The following is an 11173-nucleotide window of genomic DNA, read 5'->3' on the forward strand; positions in this document are numbered from 1 at the left end:
TGACAGCTGACTAACTCCCAGGTACCTATTTACTGCTAGGTAACAGGGGCATTTAGGGTGAAAGAAACTTTGCCCATTTGTTTCTGCCTCGTGCGGGAATCGAACCCGCGCCACAGAATTACGAATCCTGCGCGCTATCCACCAGGCTACGAGGCCCCGAAAGGAAGGAGGAAAAGGTGTGTGTGTGTGTGTGTGTGTGTGTGTGTGTGTGTGTGTGTGTGTGTGTGTGTGTGTGTGTGTGTGTGTGTGTGTGTGTGTGCGCTCAAAAATATTTATATTTTTTTCCATTTTATACACTTCCCTTCATCTTGATCCTGGGATGCGCTTGTGTTTCTATTCCCGCTGCTCTGATGACGTCTCTTCTCAAGATCATTTACCATCTTCAAATCACCTCTGGAGTATCAAGTTAACTGTCCAATATACAAGTCTACATTTGCTCTGAGTATACCCCGCATTTGGTTTACGTCACCAGTATACATTAATATGACGGAACTGTCATATGGTAGACATGGTATTAGGGAGGGAAAGGTAGGTAGTACTGATCCTTATAGTACGTTCTGCTTCTCTACACTCCTAATATCACCCTTTTCCTCCTTCCTCACATAGACCCCTTAACCCTCTTGCCACTCCAAACAGTTTCTCTTGCTGCGGCTGAAGTCCCTTGTGTGGGGACACTGTCGAATGCATTTTGGCAATCCAGGAAGATGCAGTCAACGTATGCTTTTGTCTGATGCTTGACTGCCATTATCTCTTCATGAAACGCTGTTACCTGGGTTGTGGAGGGACGACTGGTGACTCCTAAGTGCCTTCCCGGTCTCATGTGGAAATTCTTCCCTCTGGTAGGCCTCCCTCGGGTAGGCCTCCCTCGGGTAGGCCTCCAGCGAGGAGCACCTGCTGTTGATCTGGGGCTGCGGCAGGCGGCCCGCCTCAGGCTACTCCTTCAGGATCTGGTGCATTCGCTATGCTAATTATCCAGCCGCCTGATTGTTGTAATTGTGTAATGAGCGAGTTGGAGTGTGTTTAGGGCTGGTGTGTGTGTGAGAGAGAGAGGGGGAGAGAGAGAGAGAGAGAGAGGGAGGGAGGAAGAGAGAAGGAGGGAGGGAGAGAGAGAGGGAGGGGGGTAGGGAGGGGGGTAGGGAGGGTGGCCAGCGTGATGGACCGCTCCGTCTCACACCACCATAAATGATCTGTGTTTACATTGCGGTCATCCTTGTGGTTAATAAGCTTCGGCCCCCCACTGCAGGGGCCAGGGGGTCAGGTCTTGGCTCCCACTGCAGGGGCCAGGGGGTCGGGTCTTGGCTCCCACTGCAGGGGCCAGGGGGTCGGGTCTTGGCTCCCACTGCAGGGGCCAGGGGGTCGGGTCTTGGCTCCCACTGCAGGGGCCAGGGGGTCGGGTCTTGGCTCCCACTGCAGGGGCCAGGGGGTCGGGTCTTGGCTTCCACTGCAGGGGCCAGGGGGTCGGGTCTTGGCTCCCACTGCAGGGACCAGGGGGTCAGGTCTTGGCTCCCACTGCAGGGGCCAGGGGGTCAGGTCTTGGCTCCCACTGCAGGGGCCAGGGGGTCGGGTCTTGGCTCCCACTGCAGGGGCCAGGGGGTCGGGTCTTGGCTCCCACTGCAGCGGCCAGGGGGTCGGGTCTTGGCTCCCACTGCAGGGGCCAGGGGGTCGGGTCTTGGCTCCCACTGCAGGGGCCAGGGGGTCGGGTCTTGGCTCCCACTGCAGGGGCCAGGGGGTCGGGTCTTGGCTCCCACTGTAGGGGCCAGGGGGTCGGGTCTTGGCTCCCACTGCAGGGGTCAGGGGGTCGGGTCTTGGCTCCCACTGCAGGGGCCAGGGGGTCGGGTCTTGGCTCCCACTGCAGGGGCCAGGGGGTCGGGTCTTGGCTCCCACTGCAGGGGCCAGGGGGTCAGGTCTTGGCTCCCACTGCAGGGGCCAGGGGGTCGGGTCTTGGCTCCCACTGCAGGGGCCAGGGGGTCGGGTCTTGGCCCCCACTGCAGGGGCCAGGGGGTCGGGTCTTGGCCGCCACTGCAGGGGCCAGGGGGTCGGGTCTTGGCTCCCACTGCAGGGGCCAGGGGGTCGGGTCTTGGCCCCCACTGCAGGGGCCAGGAGGTCGGGTCTTGGCCCCCACTGCAGGAGCCAGGGGGGTCAGGTCTCGGCCGCCACTGCTTCCTGGGGTGGGGGGGAATCAGTTGATTGATTGACAGTTGTGAGGCGGGCCGAAACAGCCAGAGCTCAACCCCCGCAAGCACAACTAGATGAATGCTCACGCACACACACATGCGCCAACTGGCTCCACAGATATATTTAGTCATTCCATTTTCCCAAAGAAATTATCAAAAGAAGGCACCAAACCGGGAAGGCTATGTAGCACCATCAAATGTGCGGGGTAATTAGAGGGGGCTAAATATCACCAAGGATGCCAATGCGAGAACAGAAACGCATAAGGCGAACGGCATCAAAAGTATCCGATTCACCAAGAATACTATCGAGAGACAAGCGACCGCGGGAGACGGTCGGAAAGCAAGACACACGCTCATCCTAGAAGTCAGAACATTCCACAAGGATATGCACGACCGTAAGAGGGACAATGCAATTTGGACAATAAGGAACAGAGCGGCACTCCATTAAGTGACAGTGAGTTAAGCGTGTTTGGCCAATACACAGCCTCGCCTGGGCCGTTTCCCATCGTCGGTTACAGTGGTGGGAGGACGGTCACGAGGACACACAACTCTTAAGTGTACGCAGTTTGTTACTAGTAACAGAAGACCAACAACCCTGCCAACGGGCATGGACGGAGGAATGAATAAGCGGGTAAAACTCGGAATAAGGAATACCTTAACGGGAGATGGGACAAGAACGGACAGCTTCTCTAGCGGCAGCGTCCGCACGCTCATCTAAAGAAACACCAATATGCCATTTTGCCAAAAGCAAGGGGCCAGATTCATGACGCAGTTACGCAAGCACTTACGAACTTGTACATCTTTTTTTCAATCTTTAGCGGCTTTGTTTGCAAATATCAAACAGTTAATGAGCTCCGAAGCACCAGGAGGCTGTTTATAACAATAACAACAGCTGATTCGCAAGTTTTCATGCTTGTAAGCTGTTTAATATGTATAACCATAGCCGTCAAAGATTGATGAAAGATGTGCACGTTCGTAAGTACTTGCGTAACTGCTTTGTGAATTAGGCTTTAGGTCTTTTTGTAACCACTCCATCATGGTCTTTACAGGTGAAAGGGAGTGGAAATAATAGAAAAACACATGATAATACACATTTTTTTGTTTATAAGGTATCCTTCGTTATTTGTATTTTGACTGACATATTTTTCAAACGGTAGAACACATAACGGTCAAATTAAATACATGCAAATTAATACATTTCTAAGTATTTATTTACGGATATGTACATATTGCCCGGATCTGTGTGTGTGATAAGTGACCATTTACATAGATATTGCAACGCTGCGGGATGGACACAGGCGGGTCATCAGAATTCTAAAGGGAGCATTGTGTCAGGAGTCAAACTAAGACCTACGACAATGTTTTGACAACAAATAAAAACAGATTTTTCTTATATAAATATACAATTTTATTCATTAATCTCGAATAAAATAAATTAAGATACATTTACTGCTATTTAAACTATGACCATAATTCTATAAAACAGGTATATTAAATTTTGAAGCTTCCCCTCCCATAGAAAACTGAAGCCCAACCCACAAATTCGAAAGGGGAGGAACTCTTATATTCTATGTGAATGTCATTTATTAGTATACAGATATAGTGACAGTTGCTCTTATTATGCTATTAGTAATATTGTAGGATAGAGAGAGAGATAAAGAAATGAAGGGTGGGTAGGGGGCCAGATAGAAGGGGGGGGGGGTCGAGCGTTTAGCTGATCCCTTCCTGTGATTGGCTGTTGTGGAGAATGTCAACAAAGATTTTCTACCAATGAAATACAAGCGCAGGAATGCTTCCTTTAGCACTACAACACTCCTTATGGGCTGCTGTTGGCCTGTTGATAGTGCAAGGTTATGCCAACAGATGGCAGCAAGTGTATTTTATGGGCATTGTTGGCCTAACCTGTTTGATAAGTGTTATTTTCTGTCAATAGAAAATATTGGATACAGCCCATAAGATACAGCACCGGCTGTATCTTATGGGCTGCTGCTATCCTAATATATATATATGCACTTGTTGATAGTGCATTTTTCCGCTGATAGATAGTTATGATGTATCTTATTAGGCGCTGTTGGCTAAGTTTGTTGATAGTGTAACTTGCTGGCAGAACCTGATGTTGATAGTTTGTGTGTGTGTATGTGAGAGAGAGAGAGTGACCGTCTCCCATGCGTGTGGGTCGGTGGTTCCAGGTTCCTAATGCTCAGGTGAATGAATTTTAAGTATACATATATATATATACATATATATACTATATACATATATACAGTATACATAAATGTACGGGGTGAGAATAGCTTGAGCTACCTCATACAGAGAGGTTATCTTCTTGAGGTTATCTTGAGATGATTTCGGGGCTTTAGTGTCCCCGCGGCCCGGTCCTCGACCAGGCCTCCACCCCCAGGAAGCAGCCCGTGACAGCTGACTAACACCCAGGTACCTATATTACTGCTAAGTAACAGGGGCATAGGGTGAAAGAAACTTTGCCCATTGTTTCTCGCCGGCGCCCGGGATCGAACCCGGGACCACAGGATCACAAGTCCAGTGTGCTGTCCGCTCGGCCGACCGGCTCTCCCGAGAGAGAGAAAGAGAGAGAGATACATATATGTTGTTAGCTACTTCACAACACAATATTTTTGTTTTACTTTGTCAACTGGACATTCCATTTATCTTCTAAATTGTTGTCTGTGCTTCTCCCCCATCACAGAAACGGTAAATGAAAAATAGTAAGAAAACCCACATATTCTAATACAGATATCAGCTAACATTCCCTGTCCTATTTTCACCCCCCCTTCCTTCCACTCTCCCTCGCTCCTTCCACTCTCCCTCGCCCCCTCCCACTCTCCCTCGCCCCCTTCCACTCTCCCTCGCTCCTTCCACTCTCCCTTGCTCCTCCCACTCTCCCTCGCCCCCTCCCACTCTCCCTCCTCCTACTCTCCCTCCTCCTACTCTCCCTCCCTCAGCCGTGTGAGAGCCAGGGACTCAGGGGGATCATGGCTGCACTATCGTGATTATACCAGCATAATATAACTCCGTGAGCCACAATACTGTTGTTGTTGTGGCTACCGCTGCTTGTAGACCTCTCCCTCACTCTCCTTACCTCTCCCTCACTCTCCCTACCTCTTCCTCACTCTCCCTACCTCTCCCTCACTCTCCCTACCTCTTTCTCACTCTCCCTCTCTCTCCCTCACTCTCCCTACCTCGCCCATAGTGTCCCTACTTCCCTCAATTCTCTCAGCTTTCCTTACTGTCCCTAACTCATCCTTGCATTCCTGGCCCAATCTGGCCATCCCTGTATGGCTTCCCTGACCCTCCCTGGCTTTCTCTCGCACTCCCTGGCACTTCCTGGCCCCGACCCTGACTTTCCCTCGCTCTCTCTGGCCCTTTATGGCCCCCTGGCCCTTCCTGGCCCTCCTTGGACCTCCCTGGCCCTCCCTGGTCCAGGACGAGGTGTAGTCGACGGCTGAACTACTCACATCTCCACCAGGCTAAGAAGAGCTCCCTCCTGCCTTCCCAATTCAAACCTCATTTTCTCCTAAGATTATTCTGTGTGTGTGTGTGTCTGTGTGTGTGTGTGTGTGTGTGTGTGTGTGTGTGTGTGTGTGTGTGTGTGTGTGTGTGTGTGTGTGTGTGTGTGTGTGTGAGTGTGTGTGTGTGTGTGTGAGAGAGAGAGAGAGAGACAGAGACAGGGGTGATTACACAATGAAAGCACATGTCTGTGGTGAAATATTCAGGCTGTATGATGGGATCGAACCCGTGTCTCTAAACTCCTCAGACACGAGCACTACCGACTGAGCCATGATGGGCCTGTAAATCAAGCAGTACTTCTGCATGAGGTACTTTTAAACCCATCATGGTCCAGACGGTAAAATGTGTGCATTTGAGGAGTTAAGAGACGCGGGAAGTGTGGAAGTTTATAGTTGAATTGTCAGGTTAGGGCATACCTATGTGGCTCTACCACATAATGTAGTTCTACTACATTATGTGGCTCTACCACATAATGTAGTTCTACTACATTATGTGGTTCAATGGCAACCATAACATCTAATAAAGCCAAGTTTCATGATCTACACGTTAAAATATATATTGTGTGTATATATATATATATATATATATATATATATATATATATATATATATATATATATATATGTATATATATATATGTCGTACCTAGTAGCCAGAACGCACTTCTCAGCCTACTATGCAAGGCCCGATTTGCCTAATAAGCCAAGTTTTCATGAATTAATTGTTTTTCGACTACCTAACCAAACCTAACCTAACTTTTTCGGCTACCTAACCTAACCTAACCTAAAAAGATAGGTTAGGTTAGGTTAGGAAGGGTTGGTTAGGTTTGGTCATATATCTACGTTAATTTTACCTCCAATAAAAAAATATTGACCTCATACATAATGAAATGGGTAGCTTTATCATCTCATAAGAAAAAAAATTGAGAAATTATAATAATTCAGGAAAACTTGGCTTATTAGGCAAATCGGGCCTTGCATAGTAGGCCGAGAAGTTTACCTTCCCAAGGGCGGGCAGTGTCAGTGCTGCGGCGTCCGTCACGGGGGGAGGAGCGTCACTTTATTACTGTTTCAACCCGTCAATTATCGCCTCAGGGATGATCATAGAAGGTAATGTGGATGATTAATCTACAAGTAATATTATCATCATCATCACTCGACAAGTCCTCCTGGTTTACAGATAATGTATATATTTGAGGATATTGTAGAGTATTTGTGTATTAGGATGTAAGTGGGTATAACATCGTTAGTGTATGTAATTCCCGGTGTTGGGGACAGGAAGCCTGAAGCTGGTTTTATCGAGGTTAACTCATCATCCTAATGACCCATGCGATTCAAAGACTGTCAGCCTAGTCAGAAGCAATTTTGTGAAGAATTGGGAGATTTATAATTCAATGCATCAAATGAAGAAATCCACAAGGGCCGTGACGAGGATTGGAAGGCAGCGTCTGGGATGCTCTCGGACGCAGGTTCGAATCCTCATCACGGCCCTTGTGGATTTCTTCAGACAGTTTCGGTTTGTGTTTCCAGGGTTACTACTAGTGGACGTGTTGAAGGCTTCATATAAGACGGTCCAGGCCGCGTAAGGCCTCCCGGGTCTCGTTTTCCTTAGGGTGTTTTCAGGTAAAAAAAAAAAGACGTCCTAAAATATGTTTAAAGTTATTATCAGAGAGTGTGGAGGGTTTCAGGCCATAGTTCATGACTTGGAGCGAGAGGTAAGTTGTGGGGGAGATAAGCAGGTACATGTTAGTTTTATGGGCCAGCTGGAAGATCTTACTGGTTATAGAAGACTGGCCACCCGTTATCTTGAGAGGATTTCGGGGCTTAGCGTCCCCACGGCCCGGTCCTCGACCAGCCCTCCTTTTTTTGTTATCCCCATAACCCCCTATAGTCGTGGGGGTTATGGTCGGAAAGACCCATTAACTCTGGTTCTCGGAACCCCGCTAACTACCATTCTATCGTAGTGACCTACACTATGATGGTTAAGTATTGGAAGGCTTCAACATGTGAGAAGACTCAATCAACCCACACATTGGTCAACGGTTCGAATCCAGCTGTGTCGCTAAGGTCGGGAGGGAGCCGGTCGGCCGAGCGGACAGCACACTGGATTTGTGATCCTGTGGTCCTGGGATCGATCCCAGGCGCCGGCGAGAAACAATGGGCAGAGTTTCTTTCACCCTATACCCCTGTTACCTAGCAGTAAAATAGGTACCTTGGTGTTAGTCAGCTGTCACGGGCTGCTTCCTGGGGGTGGAGGCCTGGTCGAGGACCGGGCCGCGGGGACACTAAAGCCCCGAAATCACCTCAAGAAGGTATCCCACGAAGGTTAAATGGCTGTTTTAACCTCTTAACAAGTTGCCTAACCCCTGGGGTTCACTCCTGCTAGGTGAAAGGAAACGTGGCTACCCATTTCTATCCTGTCCAAGGATTCAACTCGGGCCTATCGATTGTAAGTCGAGGACGTAGACTGTCCAGCTTCGGGAGCCAAGTTGGGCTTCTGCCTGTGTTCGTTCACTAACCAACTTGGTGTGTGAACATCAGGTCTTCGTTATTAGAAGAGAAGGCGAGTTATTCGCAGCTCACAGCGCCGGGAATGTCTGTGGAGACAAGGTGTTCTGTACACGTCTTAAACCAAGAATTACAACACCTACACCAGAGCTCAACAACACCTACACCAGAGCTCAGCAACACCTACACCAGAGCTCAACAACACCTACACCAGAGCTCAACAACACCTACACCAGAGTTCAACAACACCTACACCAGAGCTCAGCAACACCTACACCAGAGCTCAGCAACACCTACACCAGAGCTCAACAACACCTACACCAGAGCTCAACAACACCTACACCAGAGCTCAACAACACCTACACCAGAGCTCAACAACACCTACACCAGAGCTCAGCAACACCTACACCAGAGCTCAATAACACCTACACCAGAGCTCAACAACACCTACACCAGAGCTCAACAACACCTACACCAGAGCTCAACAACACCTACACCAGAGCTCAGCAACACCTACACCAGAGCTCAACAACACCTACACCAGAGCTCAACAACACCTACACCAGAGCTCAACAACACCTACACCAGAGCTCAACAACACCTACACCAGAGCTCAACAACACCTACACCAGAGCTCAACAACACCTACACCAGAGCTCAACAACACCCATAATAAGGCACAACACCTACAACAGATCACAACAACACTTGTATAATAACTCACAACAACAACAGGGGACTACAACTACAATAAGTCAGAACGGTAACTTGTATAACTGGGCAGTCAGCCACTCCCGAGTCTCCTTAACACACTAATTACGTTCCCAAGAGGAAGATCTCCATGGTAACAGGGGAGGGAGGGAGCAGAGGGAGGGAGGGAGTCGGGGAAGGAACAGGAAGAAGGAGGGAAGGAGGGAGAGACAGGTCAAAGAGGGTCACGAAGTCATTTTACCTTGACCAGTGAACTGGCTTCCGATACCATGACGAAGTAGGAACACGGAGGGGGGATAGACAGTGCTCATAAACTCATCAAACCAGGCCTACATGAGTTGATGAGCCGGAGCTTACTGGTATAAGACTCAAAGAGATCATAATTAAGGCTCTCACAAGCCACAAATTGTACTACTATGCAGCGAAATGGACAACAAGACAATTGTTAAGTCCAAATTTGGCACCTACATGGTACAGGATCTCACTGAACCGTCGGGGCACACCTGTCACCTGTCTAATTACCTGTCTAGTCACCTGTCTAATTACACCTGTCTAATGTGTGTACCTGTCTGTCTTCAACGTTATCACAGCCGACCTGTCCCTTCCCTAACATGTACCCAACCACTTGGGCTGGACGGTAGAGCGACGGTCTCGCTTCATGCAGGTCGGCGTTCAATCCCCGACCGTCCAAGTGGTTGGGCACCATTCTTTCCCCCCGTCCCATTCCTCAATCCTTATCCTGACCCCCTTCCAAATGCTATATAGTCGTGATGGCTTGGTGCTTTCCCCCTGATTGTTCCCTTCCCCAACCTGGTCAATACATCACACATACGGTCGACGTAACTCCGGTAATTCTTCACCCAGGATAATTAGACGCTTTGCAATTGATTAAAACTGCAAATAATACATATTGCTTAAACAAAATGAAGTGCTCGTCAACAGCTGCCCAATCCAGCATAGGAATGGGGCGGGTTACTGGGACTTGAGATCAACCACTGACCCCACCAGTACGAAGAAGAAGATGAAGATGAAGCCACCCAAAAGGTGGCACGGGCATGAATAGCCCGTAAGTGGTGGCCCTTTTGAGCCATTACCAGTATCAAGAGCTGATACTGGAGATCTGTGGAGGCGCGACTGCACCCTGCGTGACGGGAGATGTCTCCCGGACCAAGTGGTGACCAGATGGTCCCCACCAGTACGTCACTAGGGGGGTGGAACACCACTGAGATGTTAGAAGCCCAGAGAGTTAGGGGCCAGAAGACCCGTCCCACACGTCCCGGCCCAGGAGCTAAGACCTCCTCAGGGCAGCCAACTCCACCAACTCCATAATACCTAGACAAAATTAACACCTGAAAATGGCGGCGCGAAAACAGTCAACAGCTTCACCCTACGAGAGGAACAGCTAAGGACAGTGAGAGGCGACCCTGGCCCTCCTTCACAGCTGGTGGGAGAGGAGTGAGAAGAGTGCCTACCACTCCCACATGGGAGAGAGGGGGGTCTCCTGCCACTCCCACATGGGAGAGAGGGGGGTCTCCTGCCACTCCCACATGGGAGAGATGGGGCTCCTGCCACTCCCACATGGGAGAGATGGGGAGCTCCTGCCACTCCCACATGGGAGAGATGGGGGGCTCCTGCCACTCCCACATGGGAGAGATGGGGCTCCTGCCACTCCCACATGGGAGAGATGGGGGCTCCTGCCACTCTCACATGGGAGAGATGGGGCTCCTGCCACTCCCACATGGGAGAGAGGGGCTCCTGCCACTCCCACATGGGAGAGATGGGGGGCTCCTGCCGCTCCCACATGGGAGAGAGGGGCTCCTGCCACTCTCACATGGGAGAGAGAGGGGCTCCTGCCACTCCCACATGGGAGAGAGAGGGGCTCCTGCCACTCCCACATGGGAGATAGGGGCTCCTGCCACTCCCACATGGGAGAGATGGGGGGCTCCTGCCACTCCCACATGGGAGAGAGGGGCTCCTGCCACTCTCACATGGGAGAGAGAGGGGCTCCTGCCACTCCCACATGGGAGAGATGGGGCTCCTGCCACTCCCACATGGGAGAGAGGGGCTCCTGCCACTCCCACATTGGGGGGAACACGAAAAAAATGGGTAGTAATTAATCTTCACATTTTTCCCGTTCTCTTTTATGGTCTTATTCCATTTTAGTCGTGAACGCGGCGCTTGTCTGTCTTCCTTTGTCTCTGTGTAAAGTTAATATTTGGCTCCAGCGTTCTCTGTTTCCCGCTCTCTACTCTCAGT

The 11173-nt window shown here is 50.1% G+C and overlaps 1 protein-coding gene across 1 annotated transcript; it reads right to left on the reverse strand.

Annotated features, from left to right (window-relative positions):
- Nucleotides 1–1254: 1254 nt before the first annotated feature.
- Nucleotides 1255–9188, reverse strand: LOC138353898 (MAPK-interacting and spindle-stabilizing protein-like). Its single transcript, XM_069307316.1, has 3 exons — nucleotides 9159–9188; nucleotides 2829–2888; nucleotides 1255–2121 (listed from the first exon to the last, which is right to left on the reverse strand). Exons 1-3 carry the CDS (start codon nucleotides 9186–9188, stop codon nucleotides 1255–1257), a joined length of 957 nt encoding a protein of 318 aa, XP_069163417.1.
- Between the last annotated feature and the right edge of the window lie 1985 nt (nucleotides 9189–11173).

Source organism: Procambarus clarkii, chromosome 60 (assembly GCF_040958095.1).
Source record: "Procambarus clarkii isolate CNS0578487 chromosome 60, FALCON_Pclarkii_2.0, whole genome shotgun sequence".
Lineage (NCBI taxonomy): Eukaryota > Metazoa > Arthropoda > Malacostraca > Decapoda > Cambaridae > Procambarus > Procambarus clarkii.

Coding starts and splice junctions, on each gene's coding strand:
- LOC138353898 (XM_069307316.1), bottom strand. CDS start 9,188: ATGGTATCGGAAGCCAGTTCACTGGTCAAG. Junction 2,889..9,158: donor AAGCCAGTTCACTGGTCAAG/GTAAAATGACTT, acceptor GTGTTTCTTTAG/ATGAGCGTGCGGACGCTGCC. Junction 2,122..2,828: donor TTGTCCCATCTCCCGTTAAG/GTATTCCTTATT, acceptor TGGCTCCTGCAG/TGGGGGCCAAGACCCGACCT.